Source organism: Neodiprion virginianus, chromosome 7 (genome assembly GCF_021901495.1).
Source record: "Neodiprion virginianus isolate iyNeoVirg1 chromosome 7, iyNeoVirg1.1, whole genome shotgun sequence".
NCBI classification, from domain to species: Eukaryota; Metazoa; Arthropoda; class Insecta; order Hymenoptera; family Diprionidae; genus Neodiprion; species Neodiprion virginianus.
The window spans coordinates 14,919,668-14,941,674 of record NC_060883.1 but is presented as its reverse complement, the minus strand read 5'-3'; the positions used below and the strand labels follow the sequence as shown (position 1 = coordinate 14,941,674).

At 39.6% G+C, this 22,007-nt stretch overlaps 4 protein-coding genes across 4 annotated transcripts; all 4 read left to right on the top strand.

Moving 5' to 3' along the window:
* The first annotated feature begins 227 nt into the window (after nucleotides 1–227).
* Nucleotides 228–3,633, top strand: LOC124308921 (uncharacterized). Its single transcript, XM_046772090.1, has 2 exons — nucleotides 228–351; nucleotides 3,174–3,633. Exons 1-2 carry the CDS (start codon nucleotides 245–247, stop codon nucleotides 3,631–3,633), a joined length of 567 nt encoding a protein of 188 aa, XP_046628046.1. The 5' UTR covers nucleotides 228–244.
* Nucleotides 3,634–5,905: 2,272 nt separating this feature from the next.
* On the top strand, nucleotides 5,906–7,477 carry LOC124309454 (uncharacterized). Its single transcript, XM_046773117.1, has 3 exons — nucleotides 5,906–6,123; nucleotides 6,556–7,170; nucleotides 7,230–7,477. The coding sequence occupies exons 1-3, from the start codon at nucleotides 5,919–5,921 to the stop codon at nucleotides 7,475–7,477; spliced, it is 1,068 nt and encodes a 355-aa protein (XP_046629073.1). The 5' UTR covers nucleotides 5,906–5,918.
* Nucleotides 7,478–7,662: 185 nt separating this feature from the next.
* LOC124308920 (uncharacterized) lies at nucleotides 7,663–9,841 on the top strand. Its single transcript, XM_046772089.1, has 5 exons — nucleotides 7,663–7,704; nucleotides 8,532–8,691; nucleotides 8,787–8,895; nucleotides 9,034–9,141; nucleotides 9,730–9,841. Coding segments are annotated over exons 1-5 (381 nt in total). The 5' UTR covers nucleotides 7,663–7,701; the 3' UTR covers nucleotides 9,731–9,841.
* A 6,538-nt stretch (nucleotides 9,842–16,379) lies between these two features.
* LOC124309453 (protein bfr2-like) lies at nucleotides 16,380–16,811 on the top strand. The gene has a single exon (XM_046773116.1). It carries the CDS (start codon nucleotides 16,380–16,382, stop codon nucleotides 16,809–16,811), a length of 432 nt encoding a protein of 143 aa, XP_046629072.1.
* The last annotated feature ends 5,196 nt before the right edge of the window (nucleotides 16,812–22,007 follow it).

Here is a 22,007-nt window from a genome sequence, read left to right as displayed (position 1 = left end):
GAGACAGCTAAGAACGACATCAACGGAACCCAGGCTCCTTCAGAGCTGCTGTGTGAAGAGTATCAGACTTAGAATCACCGACGATTAGAGCGAGAACACCTCTGAATCTACAAGCGGTATTCCGGAGCATCTCGCGTCGCGGCGTCAGTCTTTGAAGCTAGCAATAAGCGCAATTGTATAAGCCACGAACTCTATAGGCCCACATAACACAGGACGTCCACGGGATATCCCAAACATATCCCAAATGTCCTTAAGATATCCCGGATATCCTCAGGAGGTCCCGAATATTCCGGGAATGTCTTGGACGTCCTCTGGAGCTCCCAGGGATATCTCACAAGATTTCATGAGTTGGTTAGTTTTTTGACACAAATAGGACATCCTTAGAATATCCTGATGATATCTTCTGACGATATCTTTGTAGTGAATTATGTTGCATCAGACTACTACGAGAAAATAATGTGGGATTATCTCATTTATAAAGCCGGAAAAACTTTGAAAATTATCGACCGCAATGGTATTTTGGTTGAGGCACATCACATGTTGCGCGCTTTGCTGTCTCGTAATATTAAATATATACAGGATGCGCCGAATATGTGCGCAACACCGTTGTAGCAGATCCGACCTAACCTATATTCCGTTTTCACATCAGTCTTTACGTGCAACTAATAATTTGATCGCATAACATCAAAGATCTATAAATTACATATAATATATAATATATAATATAATATATAACAATAAACAGCAGTAACATCAATAGTCATAGTGACAATAATATAATAACGATAATATAAAGTATAAAAAAAAATTCAAGGTGAATTTAAGTTCTGAAATTCTCAGACAAATTTCGTGTTTCTCTCAAACAAAAAATTTACTATCATATTAAATTTTTCTAAACTCCCTACTTACTGCTGAAATTTCATTCCAGCATTTATATAGCTGTGGTTTGGTATGTTTTTTTTCCAAATAATATAAAAAATTCTCAGATCTCAAAATTTTTCATGTGCTTCAAGTTCTGAATTTGATCGAAAATGTCAACAGGCTTTCATATTATAATATGATTAGTTGTTCAACAAAAGTTCCCCAAATTTGAATTTGATTATAACAACCAATCCTTAATGTTGCTATATTCGAGGTTCCATTTGTGGGAACTTTTCCACGGAAAAACCGGGAATCTCACAGCATAGAAGGCACAGAACAGTTTACGTTGACATGAAATTTCAGAACTTCAGGCACATAAGTTTTCCAAATTCTCGAAGAGAATTTTGAAAAAAATATCAAAATCTTCAACAAATTTCATATAATAACCAGTAAAGTGAATAGTGATCCAGAATTTGAAATAAAAACTTGAACTTCATGAATAGCGGTTACGTGTTCCGTTACATTAACAATTTGAGAAAAGATTGGCATAATCGTCGCGAATTTTGTGCTCCGTTTCCAGTCGATACAATATCTCTAAAAACATGCCCAAAGAAAAAACTTTGAAGCCTGTCCGGAAAATATCTAAGCGTCAACTCCGGCGGCAGGTCAATGAGGAAAGTTCACTAGAGTACCTAAACATTTTCCAACGTAATGATGCGAATATGGATGAAATGCGACTGATATCTTCTTCTGATAATAATGCTTCCGTGTTGTCAGAAACATCAGATTTTGCAAGCTGCGCTGAGAAGAATATATTCAGTGAAAATGTAAGAGAATCTTGTTATATCTCTGATAAAAATCATGAAAACGCCACACATCCAGATGAATCCATTGTGGCTGAAGAGCCATATAACGAACCAGAAGTTTGGTATTCATCTGACTCATCGGAGAGCAGCGAGTTAGCTACTGCTGACAATGAGTCAGTATATGTTGAAAAGCCTCCTGTACCTACGTCTGAGGATTACAACCTGCAATCTTTTCTTGCTCAGTGGGCGGTATGCAACAGAATTCCACATGTGGCTATATCGTCGTTATTGAAGAAGCTAAGGCAGCATCCATGTCATTCGCACTTACCATCTGATCCCAGAACTCTACTAAAAACACCAAGGTCTACGATTACAACGGATGTTCACCCAGGAAAATATATTCATCTAGGCCTTGCTCGTGGATTGAATCAATTACTTGTCAAGTATTCAAGTGAAATAGATACCGATATTGAGTTAGCCATTGGTATTGATGGTCTCCCCATATCAAAGTCGTCCAGGGGTTTTCTATGGCCGATTCTGGGATCAATCGTTGGGTTTAATGATGTATTTATGATTGGAGCATATTATGGCAATGAAAAGCCTGGTGTCGCCGGCGACTTCATGCGAGATTTTATACAAGAAGCTAAAGACCTATGTGAAAATGGATTATCGTTTCAGGATACGTTGTACACGTGCAGTATAAAATTCTTTGTATGCGATGCTCCAGCGAAGTCGTTTGTTTTGAATGTCAAAGGATGTACTGGGTATTCTAGTTGCACAAAATGTACAATTGAAGGTACCTATGCCAATGGACGCATCTGCTTTCCAGAATTAACTGCACGGGAAAGAACCGATACAGATTTTAGAAACAAAACGGACGATGATTATCATGCAGGAGATTGTTGCCTTGAAGAAATTCCACGTTTTGACATCATCAAAAATGTACCATTGGACTATATGCATCTAGTCTGCTTGGGAGTTGTGCGAAAGCTTCTTTACTTGTGGTTATTTGGGGACCTAAAATACCGTTTGCCACATCGCAATGTTTTTTCAATTTCAAATGCTTTAGAAAAACTCAAGGGGTTTATCCCTTTAGAATTTGCACGGAAGCCACGGTCTCTTGATTTTGTGAAACAGTGGAAAGCCACAGAATATAGACAGCTCTTGTTATATACTGGTCCAATTGTTCTGAAAGATGTATTGCCATATGATGTTTACATGAATTTTTTTGACACTTCACGTTGCAATAAGAATTTTGTGCAGCACCAATACAACTTCACTTTTCAACTATGCGCACGACCTACTCAAACATTTCGTTACATCATTTATGATACTTTATGGAAGGCACAGCGCAAGTCACAATATTCACGGCCTCATCCACATTGTACAAGATGTTAAGAATTTGGGTATTTTGGATAGCTTCAGTGCCTTCAAGTTTGAGAATTATATGCAAACTTTAAAGAGACTACTAAGGAAAAGTGATAAACCGTTGCAACAAATTTTTAGGCGCTATGTTGAAATAGAAAACAGCTCAGAAAGTACCACATCAAAAAAACGAAGTTGTAAATTCGAAGTACTCACACAGTCTTCTCATTACGATGGGCCATTGCCAGACGGCTGTGAGAATCCACAATATAAGATTGTTAACTATTCAGACTTTAAATTAAAAGTGGACAGCTTGGCGGACAACTGTTGCGGTTTAGTGAATGGGGAAATAATTTTGGTGAAAAATATTGTGTATGACTCACGTAAAGGCATACTTGTTTTAACAGGAAATGAGTATGAGGAAAAAAACAATTTTTACACTGAACCATGCGACTCTTCATCACTTGACATATGGTCAGTTGGAAAACTGTCAGAGTTGAAAACATGGCCTTTAGAAGATGTTCGCCAAAAGTACGTGAGATTGCCATATGGATCCAACAACTTCGCGGTTTTTCCGATGCTACATGTAGAACTTAATTAATTTGAGCACAAAAAATAATGATAATAATGATAATGATAATGATAATGATAATCAAAAGAAGAAAAAGAAGAAGAATTAGAAGAAGGAAATCATCAATCAATATGTTAATAATGAATAATAAAATAAAATGGAATATAAAATGGATGTACCCACGTTAGGTACATACCTGCGCTGAGGGACCTTGTACACATTATCATCGCATACGGCCCTAGCGCGTCATCGTGAGCGCAACACGGCCCCCCCTCATATGCGCAAAAATCATGCGTGGCAGTTAGCCGGCCGGTATTAACTTGTAACTGGTGCAAGAGCTAATGAAAATCGGCACGAAATTTTAGTTAATTGGGTAATAAAGATATGCCGCATTCCCGTTTCAAACTGTACGGGCGATGGATAGTGAGAACAGCCGTTTTGTTGTCGGATTGTCGCAAATAAATTTTCCAACGGATCCTGGTTCAACAAGTATGATATCCATGCCCTGAAAACTCGACGGTTGAACCAGGATCCGTTGGAAAATTTATTTGCGACAATCCGACAACAAAACGGCTGTTCTCACTATCCATCGCCCGTACAGTTTGAAACGGGAATGCGGCATATCTTTATTACCCAATTAACTAAAATTTCCAGCTCCCCAGAAGCTACGAATGTATTCATTAATACATACATCAGAATTCGTTGCTATTGGGAAGCAAGATTCATAAGACGAGCATTAGCGAAGTCCGTAGTACAGTCGAAGAAAGTTGTAGGCGTAGAAAGTAGTAATAAGAAAAATAACGAAAGGAAGAAAATGACTAAATTTTTGTAGTATAATCATGTATTGATATATTGTGATACAACTAGTTTTATCCGAATTTATTGTGATTAATAAAAATATATATCATGTAAATTGTGTTTTCAATTTATCTCCAATTCCTTCATGATGTTACGTTGCGTGCGTGTGTTTGGCGGAACCAAATTGAATATACCGCCTTTTTCGAATGTTTTACGGTTCCGACTCGACAGATGGCGCTAAAACTCGTATATCCTCAATTTACATTGCGGCCTTATGGCAGCTTCCACTCTATCCTATACTCTTTGCTCGGCACGTGCTCGGCACGTTGTAACAGTCACGGTGTTGACGAGCGATTCAAACTGTTTTGTGAACGAGAAGACATGTGGGCTGTTTCTACCTATGCAGGGTAAGTGCAATAACATTCTAACTCCTATTTTTCTTCTTGTAAGCTACACGATTTGTGCGATATTCTTGATATACACAGAAAAATCACATTAACGAAAATGGAATATGGCGACGCATCAGTGCAAAACATCTAGATGTCTCATATTTCGGGCTATTAAGACGATTCCGTAACCATATTTGGCTAACATAAACGGGCAGGTAGCCGAGGTAGAATCACGCTAAATCTCACGTGAAAATTTACGAGGTATTACGGTCATAGCCATAGTTTGGCTCATTAAGAGTAAGTAACACCGATAGCGTGGTTTCTACTTCGCGCACGCGTGAGTGCCAAGTCACGGGAAATTTTTGCGTAACTCGAATAGAGTGTCGAACCGTGTGAATAGTAGTTTTGTTTCGAAGAATTGAAGTACCTATACGAAAAAAACTTGATACGAGGTGTTGCGAATTGTGTTCCGCATTATTCTGTGTCTTTTTGACCCCTCGAGGGCACACCTTCGTAGAATTACATAAAGTGCACACGAGATCAAAATAACTCCAAGCAATTTTCAAATTCATATACCTCAAAAAGTATGCATTCTTTCGGGTAAAACGTAGAGACACTTTCCCCAGTTTTAACCCAGTTTTATTACTTTTTATGAAAAAAATTATTATTTTTTCTCAATTCATAGTCATTTCAGAGGTTTCGAGATTTTATAATGTTCTACAGATTGTTGTGTTGCCTGTTTCTCTTCTTAAAGTTCTTTGTTCACTGGTTTGTATAGTATTCGCGTAGATAAATTTGAGAACTTGTGAGAACTCCCATTTCAGACTCAAGCATTGCTAGCAGAACGAAGTATCATTTTTTATTTCCAGTTATTGGCAAAGTAGCAAACCACTTGCAGAATTTAAAATCGAAAAGCTTTATTGAATGTGTATATTCAGCATTGAAGACGTATGCACGTTTCAATACACCCATATTAGTATAGTTGTGTAGGTGGTTCTATATTTGTTACAAAAATCATGATCAGGATTTGCTTACAGTGCTGAAATTATCTTGTTGAAAAACTGTAACTATTATTTGAAAATGTTGATTACCTAGAGTATTTCTTTACAGTGTAATTTAAGCAAAGTCATGGCGCAATCCAAAAATTATGTCATTGTAGAGTTTGAGGATGGAATTCAATTGATAGCGAGTAATTGGCTAATTGAAGAGACCATGGAAGCTTACTGGCCTAATTTTACAACGATGAATCGATATTACAAGGCTGTGCAAGTATTGGAACCGATTAAAGATTCGTGGAAGTTGTTCAAAGTAAAACGTATACTGGCCAAAACTTGTAAGTTAATTTTTCTTTACACCCGTGGTATAGGCTCAACTATGTACTACGATGACCAGAATTAGTATTCAGTCTACCATCGTTTTCTTTTTGAACGAGTTGGGTACAGATAAAACATTATAGTTTGTCCGTTCGGTTTAGGTGGACATTAACCAATAAGGTTACGAGAAATTATGAGTAATCTGAAATCCTCAATATCATATTATAAACATTTGTTTGACCGCTTTCGTTACTAGACTGCTATTCTAGACATTAATATTTTGAGCTTTGGATCCATTTCTGATATGACGTCACTTTCTCTCACGTAGCCATCTTCCTTAACTGAATGAACAAGCTGTATTTAAGTCGTGTATTGTGAAAAAGAATTGTAATGTAATTCAGTAATTGCCAATGGTGAATTTTTTTACCTCAAATATATTTACAAAATTTTAGATAACTATGAGAAAGGAACAAAAATTTTAAAAGATGCGGAAATATTTTCCGATCTCAATTCGGATGTTGATGATACATGTCTAAAATTGAGACGAAGAACACATGCTCGCTTAGTATATTCTGATAGCGATGATGAGGAGTCGGGTATGGAAAATAACAGTCGATCCAAAATTCCTCCTCTTCCTAAGCCCTATGTGAGTGAACCATTCATTCCACCGCAAAAACCGATAAAAAACAGCAAAGCATCAGCTGTTACTTCAAGGAAAATGGGATGTCACGAGCCATTGAACAATAACAACTCAGATTTCGAGGATGCGGAAATCCATTGCCCCAAGCAGACTGGCAAATATCTTAATATCCAAGAGCACTCAGAAGACGATGCCGAATCAGAATGTTCACTTGCTACAAACACACTTGCAACGGCAACTCTTCCACATACTAACAATACAGCGTCAATCAATCCTAAACAACATAACAGTAATCCACAAGTTACACACGCACATAGGGAAATGCCAGCCAAGAAAGTAATACAACCCAAAAATGTTGATCCAGATTTGGAAAGCTGTATGCGGAAGACAAATATGAATGAACCTACTATATCTCTTGACAATGAAGGTAAAAAATGAAATACGTTAAGTAATTCCATATCTTGAGACATCAACTTTTTTTTCCAGATTTCAGAACTTATCAACGCTTTGTCATACGCTCTTTCACTATGCTGAAAGCCAAAAGCAATAATGTTATTGATGTTGTGGAGGTGATGAGTAAGAAGCTAGATGGTATAAAATGTACTGATAATATTCCGGATGCGAATCAAGAAGCTGATAACCCCGAACTTGAAGTCATGAATCTTTTCCCAATTTGCCATGTAAAAATGTTGCAAAGAGTAGAAAAAGAATTAACGAACAATGCGATGAAATAAAAATTGGTGAGTATATAGTTTTTTATTCCAAATATACCAAAATAGATTTTCCTTCTGGCATTCAACAATTTACAACTATTGTAATGGCGCTTGCTATAGAAAGCAATTGAAATTTGAAAGAAATTGCTTGTTTTGTTGGTAACATGGTAAAAAAAAGCAATTTTTTTGGCAGATTTTCATGAATTCATACAGCAAGCACCATTCTGTAACAACCAAGGTGTTAGATGGTAAATAAAAATTCTATTTTATTGCTCTATTCAAGAGTAACCCAATAACCTGCAGTAATAGTAATTTAATCAAGCATAGCATTGCCTTAACCAGATGATCTGAAATTTACACACATATTGACTTCAAAAGTTCCACACAAGTAGTCAAAGATGAAATATTTACGCAAGAATATTGTAAAAAAGATTAATATTGACATTAAGTGAGGTCTCCCCTTACTATATCTGTTTCATACATGTCCCGAAGTATAACAGGTGAAGCACAAAGGCACCTCCGATGTAAACTATTAGCTGAGGAGGTTCGTTTGAGCATTTCTGTAGAGGACACTTCGTTAGTATTTACACTATTGAGCACAGAATTTTCTAAAGTGGAATCAAGTTTCATGCACAAGCGATGGAGTAGTTTAATCATTTTGAAATAGACCTTTCACAATCAATTCCAAAGGATATGATTATGTACATTTAAAGCTGCTAAATAATCTTTTGCAGTTCAAAGAATTTCGAGATACCAAAATAACCGTTCAAATACCTTTTTCTGAAATGACAACTTGCAGGTTATTGCTTTCTGATCACTTTCTCTTTGTTGACTTCTCAGCTCTTCTGTTTCCTTTTTAGTAACATTACGTTTACACTCACATTCTTCTCGAGTCTACTCATTTTTCTCATTTGTTATTGAAAAATCAGTTATACCAGATCCCTATAACAGTAAAGACAAATGACTTGTGACTGAAAACGTTAATTCAAAAATATTGTGAATTGTGAGTTTTGATTTAGTGGAAAATTTGGTATTATTCATTTTAATTTGATCAATTGTATTGAACATTTTCCAGATGACAGCATTACTAAAAATCGGTGGAAGTGATTACAAAAACACTACCACTAGATTGATGGAACGGCTTTTCAGCAATTATGTAGCTGAGAAATTTAGCTGGGTCGGGTCAAAAGGAAAAAGAATTTTTTCAACACTTCATTTGTGTCGTGTTATTCTAGGTAAACTGATTCATACCATATTAAATTAATTGTAACATTTATCATGCACGTTGGTAAAATGTCCATAACTTATTTACATTCTAACGTTATTGTAGATGTTGTCGGGAAAGCATCGACCACAAATTTGGTCACAGAAGATATGATTGCGAAAGTCATTAAAGATTGGTTACGGCACGCGAAGGAACGATTGTCACGAGAGAAACCGTGAATATTAGATTTATTTAGTCATGTTTGTTCCTATCAATATGAAACAAACAAATAATTGCATTATGTCGAGCAGAATGTTCTCAGAAATATCTGTTCCAAATTGAATTGTAAATCTCATAATGTATACACTTTCAGGCCCCTATCTTTGCACACAGATGCAGAAGAAAACTCCGCCAGAGAACCAGATGCCGAAGTAGAACTTAACGTTCCTGGAGTAGCTGAAGGGACTGATTATTCCAACTAGTACGTTTTCTTGTTCTTACTACAAAATTATTATTTTCTCAAAACTTGCCTATAGTGAGATGTTTTAGTAGGGAATGATTCAGATATTAATCAGAGTCCTTGTGTTGTCTTAGCTTCTCTTACCAGCTTGAGAATCAACAACGGACCCGTTTATACAAAAGTTCGGTTGTTCAGAAGGGGAACGTTAACGTAGGTTATTCGTCTTTTATTTTAAAACATTGGATTTCGTACTTTCAGTAACTAGGACATTATTGCAATGTGTGCTAATAAGAAACACGTACTTCGGACCTACCGATAAGATACCACGTATTTCTTATCCTTTTACGCAGATGATACGTGTTCTTTTATCCTAATGCATGAGATAATTGTTTCTTATTAGAAGCCATTGATTTGGATAAACCCATTTTAAAGAATCAATCTAGTCCTAAGTCCTATACACATATTGGCTCTACCAAGCAGCGCTTTTGACTATGTATCGTTCTACGCTCAATGTATACATTGTTCACCCTTATAATCTTATCACATTACTGCTGTACATGTATAGCATAATACAATTATAACGATAATGCATCACTATATTTTTTTCAGAAATACACGCACATACCAAATGACTGCCTAAATTGGCATTACATGATGAAAATATCTGATGCTTCTGCGACTGTGATTATAAAATTAAGTGGCACATTTCTATCCGTCTGCTGGTTGAATGGAAATAAAGCTAATGCCTTTTAAGTATTATTATCCTTTAAGTTCGACAGCGCTTTAAACAGCGGTTCAAATACTATATTATTTATTGCAATACATTGCAAGCAAAGCAAGTTTTATGTTTCAAATAATACTATGAGATAATGACTGACTCTACGTACTACATGATGTAGCCAAACTAATCGTAAGTATATTATTGAAGTTCCTTATGGACGATTCCGTACTATTTCCCATATTTCTGTGTTGATTAAACAAGATAGTATGTTTTTATTTTGGTAATGTGTTAGTATTTTTTTTGGTATAGTTATTAGGTATTGGCTGCATTCTCATTATGTTACTAGTATTCAATTTTGTTTCACTATTTATCGTTGAAAGTAGGTTGGAAATGCTCTGTGCACTACATTCCACTGTGCTTCGATTATTAGATTAATGATCGTTCTACAATGATATTGTTAACCGTATCATTCGTAGCTTTTTATTTATTATCGTACGTTTTTATATATTCCGATGTCCTATGTAGTATTTCTATTGTTTCATTCCACTTAAATCCTATCGGGTGTAGCAATATTGCATTGTAAAAGTCGATGTAAAAAGTCAGATTTGATGTGAAGCATTACAAATTAATGAATTAATTTGAAAATTAATTTTACTGGTATTGAAATGAAAGGCATGGAAGGTACAATGCAAGAACCTGTGCAATGATGTCTATCAACTGGAATGTAGTATCAATAGGTTAGACCGAGAATACATTGAATGTCGCTCATAGTTTGCTTACGTCTCTTATATGACTATTGGTAATTTATTTTGAATTACTTTCCAGCGGGCGATGATCTGACAAATGAGAACATCTTTGGTTGATGTTAAAAGAAGACCCTTCTTAAACTTGATTATCAACGGCTAAAAATTAATTTTATCTCTAAAAAGTACATATCCATTATACATAATGTCCACGACTATATTTTTAGGGATCGATTTCGAGATTCGATACTTTTTGGTAATGAAATTAATTTTTTTGCCATTTTCAACCAAGTTTCAGCAGAGTCTTCTTTTAAGGAGGTTCATGGCGTCATCGATTTCATATTTTTACCGTAATGACAACTATTTATAGCTGGAGTTTTATAAAAAAAATGAATTGACATTTTTATAAAATGTTTCAAATTCCAAATATCGTGTCATAAAAAAAGATTATGATCAAAATAGTTTAATGAAGTCATTTGCTGTACTTCATCTTGTTACAAAAAGGATCTATATGGAATCACATTTGTCAAATTTATGCAACTTGACTGAATATATGTATATTTATGCACCTACCACGTGAAGTTTGTTTGCTCTTAAACCAATTGCCAATTAATTTTAATGACAGTAGCAATTAGTGATTCATATGTGCAATAAATGCTTCAGTACAGAACTCTTATTAGGCTGTTTGAATAAATAGTAAATATAATTACATTTATATAATTAACTTGTCTTTCATTTCACATAAAATACTCACCCTGAAAAATTATCATTGTTTGCGAAAACAATTCGAATAAGAAGCCTGGCTTCTCAACCAATTCAAAATAAGTATTCACGCGTTTACCGCAAAATGCTATAATATTTGAAACATTGCATGTGTCGAAAAACCCATGACGTCAAAAATTGACTTGACGAAGGCCCAAAATTGGAAAGTCTGATCAAATTTTTCCGTGAAGACATTGTTATATGTGATACCGAAAATGTGCTGATATTCGTTTTGTGTGAAACTGCCACAATAATCGAAATTATACTTCAGTACATGTAGTTACGTCTCGGCCCTGAAGGGTGCTCTGAAAGCTGAAATTGTTATCTATTGGTTTCAGCAAGAATAACAGTGATACATGCGAAAAATAATACATTTATTACATGATCGTATTCTGTTATTTTTGCTGAAACCAATGAATAATAATTTTAGCTATCCTCGTCCCTATATATTAACAAGAGACCGCTTCTGGGTCGAAACATAATTTCTACCAGAGCTTAATTTCATTGCTTTTTTACATGGCTTTTTTACACCAGAAAGATACCAGTGAAAAAAGGATGTAACAATTATTACCGAAAATATCAAATCAAACCAATCCCAGATGCTCCGGGAAGGTCATTAAAAGGATATCCCTATGACGTCCTATAGATATTGTCAGGAGGTCGTGAGTTATCCACCGTGGACATCCTGAAGATATTGTGGGATCGGACATTTTTATATCCCTAGGACATCCACGGGATATTGTGGGATATCGTGGGATGATCCCTGGATATCCAGAATATCCCAGTCTGATGTCCACGAGATATCCTAAGGATGTACTTGTGCTATGTGGGGTATCGACGTCACAGCAATGCGAGGTAGCGATGCTAATAAACCCATCAATCGACGCATATAGGCACTGCGATGTGAGGATACAAACGACGGATGACCCGTTCTGGAAGCATCTACCCTCCCAGGGTGGATGGCTCTATTCGTTACACGCATCAGAACATATCCACATACTCTGTCCAGCAAGAATGGAAGTCTCAACCATGTTGAAAGGTGCCGGGATACTCCACCTCAGCGCTGACTGTGTTGGACGCACCCGAAGTACCTCCCTCACTGGAATGCGGATTTACGAGAGTCGTGAACAATACTTTTATGCGCCGGAAATTTCACTGAATATTTCTCTAATTGCCCCCAGCTTCGGAAAACCGTTGGAGGAAAAATTAGAAAACTCAGGTCAAGGCAATATACTGTCGCAATATACCGAGAAGAACTCAGCATGGCGAATGTCACGTGGTGACGAATCCCTGGACGACGTACAACGGCGACTCTCAGAAATCGGCGGCCACCGCCGTGACAAGGAAGAACAGCACATCCTGTTTACGACCGGGTTTGCCCTGGACCTCCTTCTTGGAATAATATTGGCTACTTACATATGGCGAGCCAACATCTACAAAGTGGCTAAATGGATTGGGTTGCCATGCGGACGCCCGAAGCGTACGGCACCTGCTACACATTACGAAGATATCGAGCTCGCCCAGACAAAACAGGACCCATGTCGAGACCACGGCGGCGCCGGAAACTCGAGTGCGGCCCCAGAAATTGCCCTACGTACACGGTACGAAGTGGAAAAGGAAAGAACAACGGGTCAACCCAAGGGAAGAGGAGGAGAGTCTTCTTGCCCCCTTCCCCGGCAAGAGGCTGAGGTGGCATACTAGGAAAATAACACCCTCAGAAACATCGAGACTTCTCCCACTACCACGCCAAAGGGAAGGAGAGCCAGAGGGCCTAACGATACGCCATTCGATTCCCGGAGTTAGACCCGAGCAGTCGCAATTTTAAAAGAGAATTCAGCACCTTTCAAAATCGAGAAGAAAATGTCCGACGCGGTTTACCTAAACACGTTCGCCAGGGCGAAGGCAACCAAGGAGTGCGCGGTCTGCCGCGAAAACCTAACGCGTTGCCCAAACTGGGTAACTTGCTACCTGAAATGGGCGGATCAGGGGAATGGGTCGGACCTCAGCCCCTGTCCACTGTGTGAAACGGAGCAACCAGGAGAGGAACGGATGGCTCACGCGCTCTCGTGCTTATCTAAGTACGAGATAGCGATCCGGCCACCAGTACGAGTACCAGCGCCGGTACGAGAGCTACCACCAGCAAGAGCAACAGCGCCCGAACCAGCACCGGCTGAAGCGGCGGTTTCGACCGTTTCGCCGAAGCTGGTGGTGACAGCGCTACCTCCGACGGCGAAGGCAACGACGGCAGCGATGACTAAGGCAGTGGAAAAGCTAAGGAGCGGCACCTGTCCGACCTGCGGAAAAAGCGGAGGAAACCAGCATTGGGAGGAATGCTACTTGGAGCGTTTCCTCTCGCGCCGGAGGTCGAAGAGCTCGACCTGCACACTCTGCGGCGAGAGTGTCGGAAACAGGCCGGGCCTACACGCGGGCCACTGCGTGGAAGCTTTCGGTCGCCTCCTCGTCGAGAAGAAAGCAGCTCCTAAGGCAACCCGAGAAGAAAGACCAACGTCAAAGATGAACGCGCCAGTGCAGGCAACGACTTCACGGCGCCATACCCCCGCAACCAAGGAAAAGGCAATACAAACCGGGCGGGACACCAAGGACAAGGGAATCCAAACCGACCACCTGGTCATCTTGGGGGGAGAAGAGGCTCCCTTCTTGATAGACTACAGGAGGTTGACCAGGGCAATGATTCCCGCCGTCCGTACGCGGATCCTGGGTCGCTGGATCGCCCTGGAAAGGGAGATAGAGCAACTCCTGGGACCCGCAGAAGAAGAAGAACCGGCAGAGGGGAACCTCATCCAGTGGGAGATTCCACCCACAACGCCAGGATCTCCGGCGAACCTCGCGGACGTCCTGGAGGACGAAACGGAGGTCGTCGAGGACCTCATCCAGTGGGAAACTCCACCCGCAACCCTCCAGGCCGAGCCGGCACAGACGGAAGGAGACAATAACACCAAGGCCGTCTGAGGAGACCTGAGGACCAAGCTCACAAGGGCGACGCGGCTGGCGAGACGCAAAGACGACCGAGCGACGAGCCAGCAGTGTGGTGACAAGTGAGTGATAAAGCCAAACGAAAACAAAAAGAAAAGTGTTGTGTGTGTGTGTGTGCGGGTCATGAAAGAGCGTATGTGCAACACACAAACAATGTAAATACCGAATGTATGAAATATGCGGTCAGCTGTGAGCCAACCCTCCAGTGTCCGTGTCACCGTCGGCCCGGCGCACCGAGTCGATGAGGGCATCGACACCTAAGGGGGGAGGGATGTCACGAGCGCCGCACATTTACCCAAAACTGTAATATATTACCGATCATAACAATTATCATTTTTCATTATTATTATCTTTAGAGACAAGGAAGCATAGTTTTAGTTAGTCCATATAAAATATCTTATTATAATCAGTTCGTGGTATAGCCAAGTGCAACGGCGTAGTTGGACAGCCAGCAACGTCAGCGTCTTCGCGCCCGCCAGATCCCGGGTGTAATCAACACCGGGATGAGGCGAGCGCGAAATCACGCGCTTCGAGGATGACCGTTGCGAGGCGAGCCTTTGTTCGAAATTGCAAAGTCAGCAAAAAGCTCGCTCGCCGCCCGACGTTCCAAGGGGTGTCGGACGAGCGAGCGAAGTCAGTCCCGTTAGAGACAGCATCAAACCAACATCTACGGAATCAGGCTCCTTCAGAGCTGTCGAGTAAAGAGTTATCAGTCTTGGGTCTCTGACGATCAGAGAGAGAATTCCCTTTAAATCTATACGCGGTCGTCCAAGCATCTCGCGTCGCGACATCAGTCTGTGAAGTTAGAATTAAGCGCAATACGCAAAGCCACGAACTTAATCAAGCCGTGTAGTACGTAAGTGAGTGAGTGAAGGTGTAAACTTCGGCACCTGCGAGGCCGAAGCAGAATCCGCGAGAGAGAGTGCGAAAGAGCGAGAACGTGAGTAGCATAAGAACGTACTGTAAGCTTCCTTGTCTATAACCTTGCTGCTTCTAGTTATTTCATTAGACATTTCTACTTGCTTCCATTCAAAATATTGGTACAAAATAATTGAAATCCTTCAAACCATTTCCCACGGAACGCCCTGTAGAGGACGTCGCCTCCCAATCCACGTAAAAATTAAATATAAACCTCGTTAATAACAAAGAGGGTGAAGTCGTCGCGTGCGAGACCGCTCCGCACGTGACACGAATAAACCTGTGAGGATGAGATTTAATTTTTGTACGCAATTCATTATTGAGTTCTGTTTCCTCAGCCACCCGCCCGCATCCTCGTACATCTAAGTATTCCTATAGTCTTACATTAAGAAAGAGAGAGAGAGAGTGATCAGGTCTATATTTCCTAAGCACACGTAAACCTTAGGATAAACACTAACGGCTGGGTAAGGTCAGTGAGGGGTGGAAGACCTGTAACCCCAAACGTCCAAGTCACAGAGTTCGCTTCGTGAACGGAGGTAGCGGGGCAGGTAGGTAGGTGGCCCCAGAATCTGCCGCACGGCTAGGGGCACCAGGGTAAGGGGAAGTAGATCGTCCCATGGTCAGAGTGCACAGGCCCAGAGGCCATCCCGTAGAGTCCGAAATCTGATTCGCGGTCAACGGTACCCGGGGTAAGGGGTCGCCACACGATATTCACCACTTGGCGAGGGGGTCGCGGGCGAAGGGCTGACGAGCTGCGGAGCTTCGAGGCGGAAAAACCGCTCCTTGGCAAGGGGTTGCGGGAAAGGGGTGGTCGCCCGGAGAAGCTTCTAGAATAAAATACCTCCTGGACGAGGGGTGGCGGGGGAAGGTGATGGCGTCTCAAAGTCACTCCTCGGCGAGGGGCGGCGGGGAAAGGGGAATGCGTCCCAAAGTCACTCCTTGGCGAGGGGCGGCGGGGGAAGGGGAAGGCGCCCCAAAGTCACTCCCTGGCGAGGGGCTGGCGTTAGAGAGGGGTGCGAAAGGGGTTTATTGTGACGCCCCAAAGTGCCCCTATACTACTTCCCTATTTTCATATCCATAAAAATTCTGGAAAAATTTTAGAATCGTAACAAAAAAAAAAAATGATTGAATGGAAAAGAGGACCGTCAGACTCCCCACCCAATTCACCGCCGCGATCGCCGACTTATAAGCGGGTGTGCAGAGAGGTGGGTTACGAAGAGGAGGAGGATGATGATGAAATGATCGATAGTGATGCCGATACGTTCATTATCGACACCAAGCCATGTATTGACAACAGTGCTGGTGATGATGATCGCGAGTTTGAGCGAAATTTGGCTGGCGAGCATCATCATTTAGAATCATCACCATCACCGACTGATGTGGAGGATGAGGAGGGGGAGGATGAGGAGGAGGAGGATGAGGGGGAAGCGGACGTGGAGGGTGTATGGAATGACGACGATATTGATGAGGGGCGGGTGGAGTTTGCTAATGATTTTGACGGTTGTGAAGATGTACACGTCAGATTCAGATTGCTTCTTGATGAGATTGATTAAATCCATCAAATGCTGGGAGACATCGATAGAGCTGACGATGATGGCTATTATTCATTAAAATTAAAAAACATTAAAATAAAAATTTAGTATCTTCCATACTTTCGTCGTATCACTCATTTTGAATATGTGGAAACTTTTTCGAGTTGGAGATTTATCATGTATATAAATGGTGAGTGCAGCAGCATCAACTTTTCCATTTCGGTTTGCTCTTTTTACAGATTTATCATCACGAGTCAATTTCGAAAAAATGGCATCTAATTCCCATCACGAGTATGATTCAAGTGATGATGATGATGGTGACGAATGGGCAATCGTTGATTGGGGTGAGGATGAAGAGGCTGAGGAAGAGATAATTATAGGCTTTTCCGAAGCAACACGCTAGTTCTCGTTGGAGGAGCTTCGGGAACTCGTTGAAGACGCGCGAGCTGCTCGAGTGAGGCCAAACAGCCAACATTATATGTATAAATTACGGGGATATATGTATAGAAATAATTATTGAAAAACGGGCGAATGAAACTATTGTAATAATTATTCTATAAGTTCGGATGTTTTTGTAATCTGAGGTTGTTCGATTCTATAAGATTGATTGATTTATTTTGTATATAAGTAAACTAAAGATTTGTATATTTCCGATTGTAGTATAAATTTCTGTGTTTTCGGTTTTGTCGTGGGTGGAGTCACTGTTTGAGGTGTAGGAAAAGGTTAATCTTTTGTTATTGGTCAGTTTCCGTCTGGGGGGTTGGTCGGATCTAGTCTATGAGCTTATATAAGGGTCGGTCCTGAGGAGTTTATCGTAAATTTGGATTTGAGTTTCGTCGAGAGAAATTTACTTATTCAAAAAAAAAGTTGAAACGTCGCAGGTGTCGATCGCGGTGGATGATCTGAAGGTGAGTTTTGGGTGTTTTAGTTTTTTGTTATTGTCGAGTTTTTCGATCTTGATTATTTGCTTGTTTTAGACCAATCTTAGATTTCGTGATTTGAACGTGAATTTGTGTTTATGTTCTAGGTTTAGTCTACGAATAATGTTTTTCGAGTACCGTGTGGTTTTAAGTTTGGTTTATCTTGATTGTTTTAGTTTATCAGCATCGAGAAAATGAAGATGCGGCGGCTGCGAAGGGCCGCGTTGCGGGCCGATCTCGCATATCTGGAGAGTTTGGCCGAAGTGCCGGGGATCGGAAATGATGACTATATTGATCATTACGGGATCAGATGGATGATGGAGGGCCGGTGGGGGCAACCCAGTCCTCACGACGACTGGTTCCATCCAGCATGGCGTTCAGCCAGGGGACTGTGGTCGGTATACGACTGAGATTTATAAAAAAAAAATTTTCGAGAAGAAAAGGGTGTTTTTTTTTGAATAAATAAACAGTCCTTTGATTTCATCGTACTTGGTTCGTGTTCGTGTTGGAACTTACTTTCCCTCCTGGTAGTCTATAAGTTAGTACGTAGGTTATTTTTAGGTCTTAGTTTTGAGAGAAAGCGAATTATTATGTGTAAGGTTGTTCGTCAGTTCTGTCCTGATATATTGAATTTGGTTCTAATATTCCTGATCGACTCCTGTCTTCATGGTCTTGTGGCAAGTACAAGGTAACGGTTTTATTATTTGTTTTAAATATAGTGACCTCCGTCTGAACCACTTGGTGTCGGTAGAGTTTGTTTCGAGGTTTCGTTCAGCTCTAATTTTGATGACTGTTTAGAGAGTGCATCAATATTATTTTGATTTTCTAAGGTATTTGTATTGCTCGTAATCTCGATTGTTTGCATTTCTACGTCTGAATTTTGTTCTCGTGTTTGTCTAATTTCTCCCGATCTTTTGCTCAAGTGTAGTAGTAGGTTTGTGACAGAATCCCAAATTGCGCCGATGAGCCATATGCTCCATCCGTAAACTGAGTGTAACGCGTGGCCGTGAACTAGAGTGTCGATTAAAAACTTAATTCCTTTAAATGTTATCCATGCCCCTAGTAAGGTTGCACTGAATGTTCCGACAGTATTAAAAAAATTGTAAACTTTTCCCCAAGCTTCTTCTAAAGATCTTTTGATTGCTTCCTTATCTATAAGTGAATTAACAGATAATCCGTGATCAGCTGAGATTTGACCTGTTGCTTCTCGGGCTATTGTATTTAACACGGCTGGTTTTTCTACTGGAAACATTATATTTTCGCGCAATTTTTCTAGATCTTCGTTCGAGTAAATTCCGCCTGTTGCGAGGTTTTCTGGCGTAACGTATTTCCAAGATTTCTTTGTATTCGTAGATATTTCGTCGGGAGCTGTTGCAGGTATTAAATTAGGTGAGGTACCGTACCAAGCATTGTTGATGTTGAACATCGGTGATAAAAATATGTTACATTCGATTTGATTTCCTGATTTTACTAAAATGTGAGTTCTCGGTAGCATAAATAAACTTTCGTTGCCTCTATAAATTGGAAGTTCTTGATAGCATTCGTTAGTTTTTCTCGTTCTAACGTCCACTGGTATGCATTTTGCTATACGTACTACTTCTCCTGCGATGTAAGCGATATATCCTGGTTGTTTCATCAGATGGAATGCAAATTCTGCAGGTGCTAGTGGGGCTGTTGAGAGCGCGGTGTGTAATACTTTATTTTCTAATTCGCACTGTTGCAGTATGGCGTCGTTATACAGAGCAATGATTTGATTTCTGACGTGTCTTTCAAGATAAATTAGTTTAGAATTTACGTATGTAAAGATATCCATATTCCTTACTGTTATGCGGTTATTTTTCGTAAAAAAGTTTCCGGTCATTTTATCTAATATGAAAAGCTTAGGGTGTTCTGTTTTAATTAATCTATATCCGCATAAGGGGTAGGTTCCGCGAACTGATAAGGCAAAAGTTATATCGTTTGTTGTTACTGAATAAATTTCTTGACCATATTTCCCAATCGTATTATCTTTAATTTTCTGAGCTGCACCTTGATATAGAACTGAATATTTTTCGAAACTACATCTGTCTGCTTGGATTATGTCCCAATACGTATTACCGCCTTCTACGTCAATGCAATTCCCTGATGAATATTCACATCGTACGCCGGATCTAAGAATTATTTCGTTTCTCTGTATATTTACCGTAGCTTCATAATCTTGTAATGTGATAAAAATTTGTCCGTAAGCTACCACATCGTTCCAGCTTCCATAGTGATCGGAAAAGTGTTCTCCTTTGCAATTCCCTGAGTTGTCTACATCTCCGGCTAGGACTATAGGTCTCGATGTCGTTGAGTTCAGTCGTATTTGTGTGAATAGTTGTCTATGAGTTCGGTAAGAGCGTGCGTAGTGTAGGTCTCTGCATGCGTCAAGGGATATTTCGTCTATGTATTCGATGTCGCCATATGAGACAGCTGATATGTGTGAGTGCATGCCGCAATGGAATACTGATCTATGGATTTCTACCTTGCATTGGATTACTTTGACGCTTGAAAATTCGGCTACCTGAAGTAATTGTATACTTGTATCTATTGCAACTGGGTTCGAAATCGGAATGTTACATTCTTTGATGTTGATTAACGATAATGTTGTAATGTTCATCGATGGTGCTCCACAGTCGTAAGCTACAAAGCTATTACCTGGCGGCATGGCAAGTATCAAGAGTGTTCCGATGAATAGCAATCTACGTAAGCTCGCGTCCATGATTACCTGAAAAATTGTTATGCTTCATCAGCAATCCGAGTAATTGAAATTTGAATTTGATTAATAAGCTATCTTTGCTCTGTCACAGTGAATTATTTTACGTTTGTTTTTCTCTAATTCTATTTCTATATCATTCTTTTCTGGAAATACTTCTGTGATTCTGTACGGTCCCTTGTAATTGTCATCTAACTTTCCTGTCTTTTGATTTTTCACTAGATAAATGCTTTGTCCTATTTTGAAATCAACTGGATTTATTTTTCTGTCGTAATACTGTTTCGATCTGGCTTTAGCTTTTTCTAAATTTTCGCGTGCTGTATTTCGAATTTCTATAGTTTTAAGCATTAGGTTCTTTACGTAATCGTCATAGGTCAGAGCTTCGTCGAGGGGTGGGAATTCTGAAGGCATGCGGGCGTTCCGTCCGTAAACTATCTCGAATGGGGTGTGGTTTGTCCCTTCGTGTCTGCTTGTATTGTAAGAAAATGTCGCGTGAGGCAACCATTCGTCCCAGTCTCTATTCGTTAAATAATGTTTCAGATAATCTACAAGTACTTGATGGCTTCTTTCTAAAGAACCATTTGATTGAGAATGGAATGCTGTAGTCTTGAATTGTGTGATTTTGAATGCTTTTGCAACTCGTCTCATTACTTGACCAATGAATGCTGCTCCTTGATCTGTTAATATTGTTTTTGGACATTCGTATTTACAGATGAAGTTTTTCACAAATGCATCGGCAATATCTTCAGCAGTTGCATTTACTAACGGTATTGCTGAACTGAATTTCGAAAGATTGTCTTGCATGGTCAATACATACTTGTAACCGTTTGGGGATGTTTCGAAGGGTCCGACTATATCTAGTGCTACTTTGTCAAATACGTCTGCAGATGTGTCTGTTATAACCATAGGTTGTTTAGTTTTAATGCGCGTTAGTTTTTTCTTTTGACAGCTGACACATTTCTTTATAAAATCTTCTATTTGCTTTTTCATATTATCCCAAAAATATTTCTGTCAAATTCTGTTATACGTTTTCGTGATACCTTTATGTCCTGCGATCGGAGATTCGTGATTTTCTTGTATTATTCTGAGTCTAATATCTGGAGGTGGAATGATAATTTTGTCTTTACAGATCGTTATGATAATTTGTGTTCCGGCGAATACCAGTCTAATGATATTTTTAATTTTAATCCATCCAAGATCGTTGATTCCACTTTTACCTTGCGATATGCTTGCTGTTTTAATATTCAAATCTTCCATATTCTGTTTCAAATTTACAAATGCATCGTAATAGTTATTTTCCAAAGGTGTATCTTGTTCATGTTCTTGAGTAACTAATGCAATTATTCGTTTCTTTGGTGTTCCCAATATAATTATGTATCCTATCTGATATTCTGTAACTGGTTTAATGTTTTTCAAGTATCCTTTTTCATCTAAATATTTACCTATCTCGCCTAGTGCTATTCCGTTAGTGGAAATGAAGCATAGATAATTATCTTTTTCCATTTCTAAATTGTCTCGAGTTTCTATCAAATTAGTAGGTTCTTGTCTTCGTAATTCTACTGA

Bases quoted from the DNA above. Each gene is read 5' to 3' on its own strand.
- LOC124309453 (XM_046773116.1), top strand. From the start codon at position 16,380: ATGATTGAATGGAAAAGAGGACCGTCAGACTCCCCACCCAATTCACCG.
- LOC124309454 (XM_046773117.1), top strand. From the start codon at position 5,919: ATGGCGCAATCCAAAAATTATGTCATTGTAGAGTTTGAGGATGGAATT. The intron at 6,124-6,555 runs GTAAGTTAATTT...ACAAAATTTTAG, and splicing joins ACGTATACTGGCCAAAACTT to ATAACTATGAGAAAGGAACA. The intron at 7,171-7,229 runs GTAAAAAATGAA...TTTTTTTTCCAG, and splicing joins TATATCTCTTGACAATGAAG to ATTTCAGAACTTATCAACGC.
- LOC124308921 (XM_046772090.1), top strand. From the start codon at position 245: ATGTCCTTAAGATATCCCGGATATCCTCAGGAGGTCCCGAATATTCCG. The intron at 352-3,173 runs GTTAGTTTTTTG...ACAAATTTTTAG, and splicing joins TCACAAGATTTCATGAGTTG to GCGCTATGTTGAAATAGAAA.
- LOC124308920 (XM_046772089.1), top strand. The intron at 8,692-8,786 runs GTAAACTGATTC...ACGTTATTGTAG, and splicing joins TTTGTGTCGTGTTATTCTAG to ATGTTGTCGGGAAAGCATCG. The intron at 8,896-9,033 runs GTGAATATTAGA...ATACACTTTCAG, and splicing joins CGATTGTCACGAGAGAAACC to GCCCCTATCTTTGCACACAG.